Source organism: Cricetulus griseus, chromosome 3 (genome assembly GCF_003668045.3).
Source record: "Cricetulus griseus strain 17A/GY chromosome 3, alternate assembly CriGri-PICRH-1.0, whole genome shotgun sequence".
Taxonomy (NCBI): domain Eukaryota; kingdom Metazoa; phylum Chordata; class Mammalia; order Rodentia; family Cricetidae; genus Cricetulus; species Cricetulus griseus.
In genome coordinates, this window is record NC_048596.1 from 121,567,771 (window position 1) to 121,577,594 (window position 9,824).

Below are 9,824 nucleotides of genomic sequence, written 5' to 3' on the forward strand. Positions count from 1 at the left end.
AGTCTATCTCTCCCTCCCTCCCTGTCTCCCTCCCTGTCTCCCTCCCTGTCTCCCTCCCTGTCTCCCTCCCTGTCTCCCTCCCTGTCTCCCTCCCTCCCTGTCTCCCTGTCTCTCTCACTGTCTCCCTGTCTCCCTGTCTCTCTGTCTCTCTGTCTCTCCCCTTACCCCCTCCAACCTTCTCTTTTTCTCTTTTGCTCCATCTCCCTTTAGTTTTTCCAGACAGGGTTTCTCCTCTGAGTAGCTCTAGAAGTCCCGGAAGTCCCTCTATAGACCGGGCTGGCCTCAAACTCAAAGACCCGTCTGCTGCCACCACTACCACCAGGCACTTATTGAGCTGCTTTATCCAATTCTGATCTCCAGGGCAGAAAGGCAGAAAGATAATGGCCTGTCGCTTTAAGAATCTGGTGAGCCGGGCAGTGCTGGTGCAGGTCTTTAATCCCAGCACCGGGGAAGCAGAGGCAGGACAATCTCTGAGATCGAGAGCAGCCTGGTGTACAGAGTGGTTTTCAGGACAGCCAGGGCTACACAGAGAAACCATGTCTTGGGGAAAAAAAAAAAAAAAAAAGGATTCTGGTTTTCGCTTCCATTTTACCTCCCCCCCCCCCCAGCACCTTTCTGGATAACGGTGCCCGGGAGACCGCCCCTTTCTCCACACGCAGCTGTACTACGGGTTCGTCGGCCCATCCGTCACAGAGCAGCAGCCTCTGATTGGCTCCTGGAAGTAGGAAGAAAGTTTGTTATCGGGACCGGAGCGGGTCGGCCTCGAGTGAGATCCCGGGCAGCGGCGGCGGCGACCGCGATCGTGATGGACGTCTTGCGCCTGGGGCCGTACGGTGAGTACCGGGTCGTGAGCTGGCCGAACGTGGTCGCCGTAGTCTGGACTTGTCACCCGACGGCCACCCGGCGGGAGGAGCGCCCTGCGGAGTGCGGGTCCACTGGGTCCGGGGATTTGGGTTGAGAAAGCCGCCGGAAGCCATTTAAGAGCAACAGTCATTTTGAAACTTAGCCAAAACTACTTTTCCGGTTCTGGGCATTCGGCTGCCCCCGGCCCCACAACAACAAAATGTTTTGTACCAGATGTTCCAGGAACTGTTCCATGGCAAACTTGTTCTTTCTCTAAACCCGCCTGCTTGCAAAATCTCTGTGTGGTTTTGTCCTGTAAGAGAGGTGCTCCGGGCTGTTCTCTCGAACCCTGTCTTAGGGGTAGACAGACGCCACATAGGTTTTCATCCTTATTCAGTGGGATTATCATTTGGAAGCTTGAATGATATAAGATCCCCTTCCCAAATTCAGAACCCGAACCCTTCCCTTTGATCCTTAGGGACTGGACCAACACTTCCCACCCCGTGTGCACTGTGAGACATTCCTTGAGGTCCTTGGGCTTGCTCCGGTTTGGCTGGCCCAAGGCTGCATCAAAAGAAAACCGGTAAGTACCTGTCTGAGGAGGCCTCTATCGGTAACTCATAGTTTTCCTTCTATGACATCTGATCCTGGTTCTATTGTGATCCCATTTGGGAACAGTGAGGGGTCTTAGGACACACATGAACTCCTGTGCGGGGCACTAAGGAGAAGTCACACTGCCCTCCTGGCTCTTGACCCCCTGTGTCCTGTTTTGTTTTGTCTTTTCTGTCTCTTTGTCCTGAGTCTTCGGTGGTTTGGACTTGGGGTGACTGGACAACAGAATGGGTAATAAGAGTAGTAAAGCAGATACTCCCTTAAAATGTGTACTGAAAAATTTTCACCTACTTTACCGCAGGAAATTTAGGAAATTTAAGTCTTTTGGCTACTCCATTACCAAGAAACGTCTCCAGATCCTCTGTGAACAGGAATGGCCCACATTTGGGGTCGAATGGCCCTCTGAGGGCACCTTCGATCCCAAGGTGGCATGGGCCATAGTAGATGTTGTCTACAGCCTACCTGGTCACCTGAACCAAATTCCATACATTGTGCCTTGGGCAAAAGCAACATCTAATCCACCACCATGGATGAAGACTTTTATGGTCATATATGGTCATCTTCATTCCCCATTATCTCAACTTCCTCAGTCTGTGCCTCAACGCCAACCCCTGACTCAGGCCCCACCACAACCCCAACCCCTGAAAGAGCCCCCACCTCAACCCCAACCCCTGAAAAAGCCTGCCCCTCAACCCCAGGCCCTGAAAACGCCTGCCCCTCAACCCCAGACCCTGAAAAAGCCTGCCCCTCAACCCCAGCCCCTGAAAAAGCCTGCCCCTAAACCCCAGCCCCCGACTCTAGCTCCTCCTCAACCCCAACCTCTTCCCCAGCCCTCTGATGCCTGTGTGCCCTTCACCTACACTGATCTTTATAACGAGAACACCCAGAACCCTCCTCTCAGGACAAACCCGAGCTGCATAACCTATGTGCCTTTAACCACCACTGATCTTCTTAACTGGAAGGTGCAGCACCCTCCTTTCAGCACAAACCCAAAGCCCCTAATCTCTCTAATTGAATATATCTTTCTCATCCACCATCCTACTTGGGATGATTGTAAACTTATCTTACATGTCCTCTTCACAATGGAGGAGAGGGAACGGATTCTGACTGAGGCAGCTAAAACGCTTCCTAGAATGTATGCTCTGACTGGTGAACATCACTTGCCTCTGCAGAGACTAGACTGGAAATATAGGACAGAAGAGAGTAGGATGCCACTCAGTGATTACCACCACGCTTTGATTGAGGGATTAAAACGGGCAGCCCGGAAGCCCACTAACTATTCCAAGGTGTCCAATACGAGACAAAGTCGAAACGAATCACCTACAGCATTTCTCGAGCGCCTCCTGGAGGCATACCGAGAATATACAGACATAGATCCAGAGGTCTCGACAAACTTCCCCCTCATTAACCTGACCTTCGTAACTCAGTCTGCCCCAGACATACGTAGGAAAATCGAAAGAATAGATGGATTTATATACAAGAGTAGGTCAGAATTATTGGCAATCGCCCAGGAAGTGTTTTACAATAGAGAGAGTGAAGAAGAGCTGCTGGTGAAGAAAATGGCTCGGATTGTGATCACTGCCCAAGAATCTGGTGCCTTCAATCTTGACCAAACAACATACAACAAAAACAGGAAACCCCTTCGAAGAGACCAATGTGCTTACTGCAAGAAGTTGGGGCACTGGAAGCATGAATGCCCCAAACAGAAATGGGTAGGTCCTCCCTGGCCAAGGCCATGTTTGGCTTGAGGAGAATTGTGGAGCCATAGCTCTTTCAAGTAAGGCCCCCAAGAGTCTATGGTAATCTTTTTAATTAGTGCTAACCTGTAAACTTCCTAGTCAACATGGGGGCTTCACATTTGGTATTACCAAAACCCCTGGGGCCTCTCACCAAACAATGGAAATGCAGGGGCCAACAGGTGAAGTCAGAAAATATACTACAAAATGGACTGTTAATCTGGGAAAGGGGACAGTGATTCTTTCCTTCATCATTGTCTCTGAATGTTCCCATTCTTTTTTGCTGGGAAGAGACCTCCTAAGTAAGCTCAGGAGATATGACTAAGCTACAACTAGGGTGCCTAGCCACCATCCTGACCATCACCTGTCCCTTAAAGGAGTACTTCCTCCTTTAGGGTCCTACCCAGGTTCCTGAGGGGAAATTAAAAGAGCAATTGATCAGGAATGTTCCAACTGTCTGGGCCAAAGGCAGTCCTGGTCTGGACAAGCATGTGTTGCCAGTTATAGTTCAGCTGACTTCTGGGGCCATGCCCATCTGAGTAAGACAGTACCCCAACAGTATAGAGACCAGAAAGGGACTCAAGATCCATCTCAGTTGCCTCTTCAAGGCAGGCATACTCATTCCATGCCAGTCATCCTGGAACACACCCTTATTACCAGTACAAAAACCTAGGATCAAGACTACCAACCAGTACAGGATTTAAGGAGAGTGAATAAGCAGGTGGAAACTGTTCCTGACCCTTATACTCAGCTCAGCATGCTGCTGCCTGAGCATAAGGTTTATACTGTGCTGGATTTAAAGGATGCATTTTTCTCTATTCCTTTTCCCTTAAAAAAACAAACAAACAAACAACTAGGGTTCTACTTGAACTCGGTTGCGTGTCATCTTTCTCAAGCTGCTTTTTTAAAATTACAGCATTAGAGAGTTCCTGGGTACAGTTTGGTATTACTGCCTTTTGATACCCAGGTTTGCTGAAATTGTCAGACTCTGTCTCAGCCATGGCAGGGGCTAACACCCTTTCAAGTACACTGAGGAAAATTAGCAGGTCTTAAAAAAACTTGAAAGGGTCTCTTGTGCGGGCTCTTGCTTTAGCTCTCCCTGACATCTCCAAGCCTTTCCACCTCTATGTCCATGAGAGAAAGGGCATTGCCAAAGGAATCCCAACCCAAGTCCTGGGTCCCTGTAAAAGTCCAGTTGCCTACATTTCAAAAAGATTCTTTGGATCCTGTGGCCTCAGGATGGCTCCCTGGTCTATGAACTACAGCAGCTACCATAATCCTTGTAAAGGAATCAAACTTAGCCTGGAACAGAAGTTGACCATAATGACCCCACATGCATTGACAGACTCTATTAAGAGATGCCACTAGTTGCTAGATGTCTAATGCTCGTCTAACCCAATATGAGTCCCTTCTCCTAGATAAGGATAGATTGGCTTTTGACAAATCTATAGCTATCAACCTGATACCCTATTACTGGACAGTGACCCTCAGGACACCATATATGACTGCCTGGAGATTCTGGATGTCATTCAGGGTAGCTGACTGACGGCCGTCATGGATGTTAGTCAAGGATGCTAACCTTTACACCAATGGCAATAATTTTGTCTGTGAAGAAATTAGGTACACTGGGGCAGCAGTAGTTATGGGCCAGAAAGAAGTCACTTGGTCACAAGTGGCACATTGGCCCAAAGAAAGAAATAATAACCTTAATTCAAGTGTTGAAATGGGCCAAGGGAAGCAAAATGGAACATTTACACAGACAACCAATACACCTTCACCACTGCTTATGATCACAGACAAATATACAAAGAGAACTATTAACCTCAGAAGGAAAAACATTATGAAAAGGGGACCATCTAATTGTTGGAAGTCTTGTGGCCATAGTTCTCTGGTGGGAACATGAAAAGGACAGTAGACCCCAAACCAAGGGGAATAATTATGTAGTTCAGACAGCCAGGGATGCAGCTCTTGTGGACTCTTGCCTCCAAACCATCTTGGAGCTGTTGGCCATTCCTGAGCCCCCACTCTGCTTTAATGAAGACACCCCTATGAACTCTCCAAAGGAGACTGAATTATACCCAGTCTATTAAGGAACTGGTTAATTGCCATCCTCAAAGCAATGTACTTATTACCTAAGAAAATTTCAGTACTTATCTCTCCCCATGTTTGGTTACCCAGACATTGGGAGATACTTCAAAGCATGTCAAATCACTACTTGACCTGCACTCAGGAGAATACAAAAATGTATATGTTGTCCCAAAAGATCTTCCTTGCAGAGGGGGAGGGTGTGTGTGATGGGGGGGGTGAGGGGAGGTGTTGATGGTGGTGATAGTTTTGTAGCCCGAGAGGCACAAATTTGCTTCCCTGGGCTGGACAGGCATAAATCAGGATGCCTTACAAGTTGTTTTTTTTGTTTGTTTGTTTCCCAATTGTAAATGACCATACCCCATTCCAAGTTGGAAGGGACAGAGTTTGCAGTAATCAGCTTTCAGATTGGGCTGATTTGAAGTTATAATGGTGGCCAACACCTAACCTGCATTGGTGAATCTAAGCACCCTTTTGCAAGTGGCTGGTCTATGTGGGTTATTAGAGTGGAAGCTCAAGGGTAAGGACTTAACCAAACAGATCAAGACTAACTTTATGGCTTCCACAGTCTAAGGAAAGGAGTATAAGTAAAGTCAGTAACAAAGCAGTAAACCTGAGAGATCTTAACTTTGAGGGGATCCCATTCAGTCACTTTCCATTTTTGACAGCCCTCCCCTTCTCCCATAGGATCCACCAGTGCTTTCTTGAGATATGAATGTTACCAACCTGGTCAACCTGGATGCAGTGGGCACCCAGACAATCATGATATATCTTGGTTCCATGTAGTCATTTTTGAAATGGTGGTCTAGAACAGTGTCACCAGGTTGGAACAGGTAGTCAGGCAGGCAGTGCCTGATCTGTTGTGTAGCCTGGATTTGAGGAAAGCTGTTACCCAGAGTTAATTGTAATCTCTTCAGGGATTCAGAGATTAGGTAATCTGTTAATAGCTCTTTATGTACTCTGGTGACCATGGGGGGTGACCATCCATAAATTATTTCATATGAAATAAATTTTTCCCAATGGGGGTGCAACATGCCCTTAGCAGGGCAAAAGACAAGAGTCAACCTGGTTACCACCAGTCTCAAGAATATATCTAATGAGAATTTATTTTAAGGTTCTATTCATTGTTTCTATCTTTCCTGAACATTGACATGAAGATAATACATGCAATATAGTTTCCAATTTATATTGAGGGCTTCTGAAGTTGTTTGAGACAGTTTGGCCATGAAGGCCAGGACATTGTCAGACCCCAGAGTTGAGGGAAAGCCCAGTCCCCTTACCGTAATTTCCAACCCCTCTAAAACCAACTCTCTGGATTTTTGTTTTTCAAGACAGGTTTTCTCTGTGTAGCTTTGGAGCCTATCCTGGCACTTGCTCTGTAGACCAGGCTGGCTTCGAACTCACAGAGATCCACCTGCCTCTGCCTCCCAAGTGCTAGGATTAAAGTTGTGTGCCACCAATGCCCGGCTGTCTGGAACATTTATGATTCTGAAAATTCTCATTGGAATGAAGGAAGAACCTGGGGAATTATGCTATATTCAATTGGACTGGATCCTGCTTTGCTCACTTACCATTCTGTGATATGTGGTAAGACAAGAAGAACCTAAACCTATAGGCCCCGGTAAAGACCTTCCAGTACCCCAAGTTCTTCCAGCACACCCATGTTGTAAAGACTCACCAACTACTGTCTTGCCTATTCTAATCTCTCCTGAGCTATCTCCTGTTAAAGGAAAATCAAAAATCTCTGTCTCATGTCATAAGAGACACATGATATGGGACAGAAGAAAAACCAAAATTAAGGGGCTACTCTACTTAATTGGCTGTCTTAGAACTAGCTCTGTAGACCAGGCTGGCCTCTGCCTCGTAATTTCTGGGATTAAAGGCGTGTGCCGTCACTACCCATAAAACATTTTTTGGTGTTGTTGTTTTTTGGGTGTTTTTTGTGTGTTTTTTTGAAACGGGGCTTTCCTGTGTAGCTTTGAAGGCTGTCCTGAAACTAGCTCTTATAGACCAGGCTGGTCTCAAACTCAGAGATCCACCTGCCTCTGCCTCCCAAGTGCTGGGACTAAAGGCATGCACCACCACTGCCTGGCAAAACTTTCCTTAAGATATAAATATTTCTCAAGATTTATGAAATATTTATATATACATATATATATGGGAATGTGTTTAATACATATATATGTATGTATTAAACTTTCTGTCATGATATTAATGGTCATATAGAGTACTAACCAATTCTAGAGAAAAGCTTCATCTAGTTTCCTATACAAGATTTCCAGGTTTGAGTCTCTTTTAGGTAACTAAGAATTAAGTTTTTGTACTCTGGATGTACTTAATAGATTGTGGTCCTCTAACCTCTCTGTGATCTGCTGCATATGAGACACTTAAAATGTTTCAAGTTTTCTGCAGTGAACTGTGACCATTCTTAACAGCAACCTTTCAAGTCTCCAAAAGGATGATGGAGCCCCACGACAATGATTCCACCTGGAATGTGGTAAGGCCATTAAGCTGACAAACACCACCCAAAGATCGGCTTTGAACTATAAACTGCTCAGGACAATTCCAAGGTGGTTAACTGAGATGGTCCAGCCTCACAGACTACTCCAGTCAGGACTTCAGACAAGCCTTGCACTTTCCCATTACACAGAGACTGGACAACAAATGATACAGCTAACTCTCCCAGGACTTGACAATTATTCCAATTTTTTCAGTGTCCCTTAAAGATGCCGTCGCCCCCAGACAGCAGGAAGCAATTTTAAGAACACGACACCCACATTCCCAAGAGGTGGGGGTGGGCAGTTTTTGGCTGTTCAGTGGGTTATGGATATTTGTCATCATTTAAGGGGGGTTGGTTACAAGTTGTTATTGGTAATGGTCAGGAAAAACGCTGAAAAAAGGAGATTAGATTCTGGGATTTCATTCTGAAAAGAAAAAGGGGGATATAGAAATGATAAGATAAAAGGGTAGATTATTGAATCTACTTTTAAACCAAATAAGCAACTACTTGTTTTGAATATTTTACACTGGTATGGATTTTTGTATATTGATACAAATTTGAGGTTATTTTTGTTATACTGTTTAGATGTTTCTACTCTTGTTTAAGATATTTTTGTATATTGATACAAATTTAAGGTTATTTTTGTTAGAACATACTGTGTATGCATTTCTATTTTTTGTTTAAGGTATTGTACCTATACAGCTCATTTAACAAGGTAATGTAAATGTCTAGTCCTTGAAAGTTATTATTACAAACTATTTAGGATAATGAAGAAATACAGGTTAGTAGTTACCTATTACAATCAAACTTGTAGTCATGTTAGGTATGTTTTCAAGGTCAAACATATATTTTAGATAGGCAAGTGGTCTTCAAACACTTCAGAGATCATCAGAATATGGCATTTAAGATGTTTTAATAACAAGGTTTTCTTTTTCTTTCTTTTTTTTTTATGACAATGAGACATGTCTGGTCCTGGCAGCACCAATTAACTTCATAGAAGATGATGGGCATCAAAGAACCTCCATTTGGAGTTTGCTCTCTTTATGGCAAAAATAAGCCACTGGGCAAGAAGTGCCCTTTCCTCGACTGCTGACAGCATGCTGTCCAAATTGGACAAGCAGGACACAAAAGAAAGTGACTGCCAAACTTTGCCAAGACAAGGCTGGTCAGTCCTTCTAAATTCCTGCTTTAAAGAAAAGTCTGTCAGATATTCTAGGCCTGTAGGCTGAAGATGGATGCCTCAACGTTACAGAGGAACCTTTGGTGACTGTCCAGACAACCAGCTGTTTCTGTCATTTCTTAGTTTTGGAAGTTGTTTGCTCTGCACTTCCTGTTTACAAAGGTAATATGATATCATTCTAATGTCTCTGATGGAGTTGAAGACTAGATAGTTATGGTTTTCCTTGTTACCAGATTCAGAAAAGAAACTCACAAAATAGGTGTAAAGTGTATAAGGTTGAGAGACATAAAAGGATAGTTTTGGGTTGGCAATACAAGTTAGGATAGAAAGCTAATTACAACACTTTGGACTCACCAAGATAGGATAGGTAATGGAGTATTTAACTCTAAATTTGCCAAATGCAAGTAGAGTGGACATTGTTAATATAATTCTTACCTAGTAATTGTTCTTATTGTCTATAGTTTTATGTTAGAATAAAACCTTTCTTTTTTATTTAGACAAAAAGGGGGAAATGGAATATTTCTTTACACTGTGTGAATATATGTCACTGATTGGTTTAATAAAGAAGCTGACTGGCCAATAGCTGGGAAGAAAAGGGCAGAGTCTGGGAGTCAGGAACAGATGCAGAGAGAAGCAAGATGGGCATGCTATGCTGAGAAAATGTACCAAGCCACATAGCAAGGCATAGATAAGAAATATGATTTAATTTAAAAATGTAAGAGTTAGCTAGTAATAAGCCTGAGTTATTGGCCGAGCATTTATAATTAATATTAAGCGTCTGTGTGGTCACTTGGTAGCGACTGGTGGGACAGAAACTTCTGCCTACAACCTCTGCCCATCCTCTGGAGGAAGTTCTACTTCTGACTAT

The 9,824-nt window shown here is 44.4% G+C and overlaps 1 protein-coding gene across 1 annotated transcript; it reads left to right on the forward strand.

Moving 5' to 3' along the window:
- Positions 1-694: 694 nt before the first annotated feature.
- On the forward strand, positions 695-6,872 carry LOC118238570 (SH3 domain-containing protein C23A1.17-like). The gene is made up of 2 exons (XM_035442445.1): positions 695-833; positions 1,322-6,872. Exon 2 carries the CDS (start codon positions 1,683-1,685, stop codon positions 3,201-3,203), a length of 1,521 nt encoding a protein of 506 aa, XP_035298336.1. The 5' UTR covers positions 695-833; positions 1,322-1,682; the 3' UTR covers positions 3,204-6,872.
- Positions 6,873-9,824: the final 2,952 nt, after the last annotated feature.

Coding starts and splice junctions, on each gene's coding strand:
- LOC118238570 (XM_035442445.1), top strand. CDS start 1,683: ATGGGTAATAAGAGTAGTAAAGCAGATACTCCCTTAAAATGTGTACTG.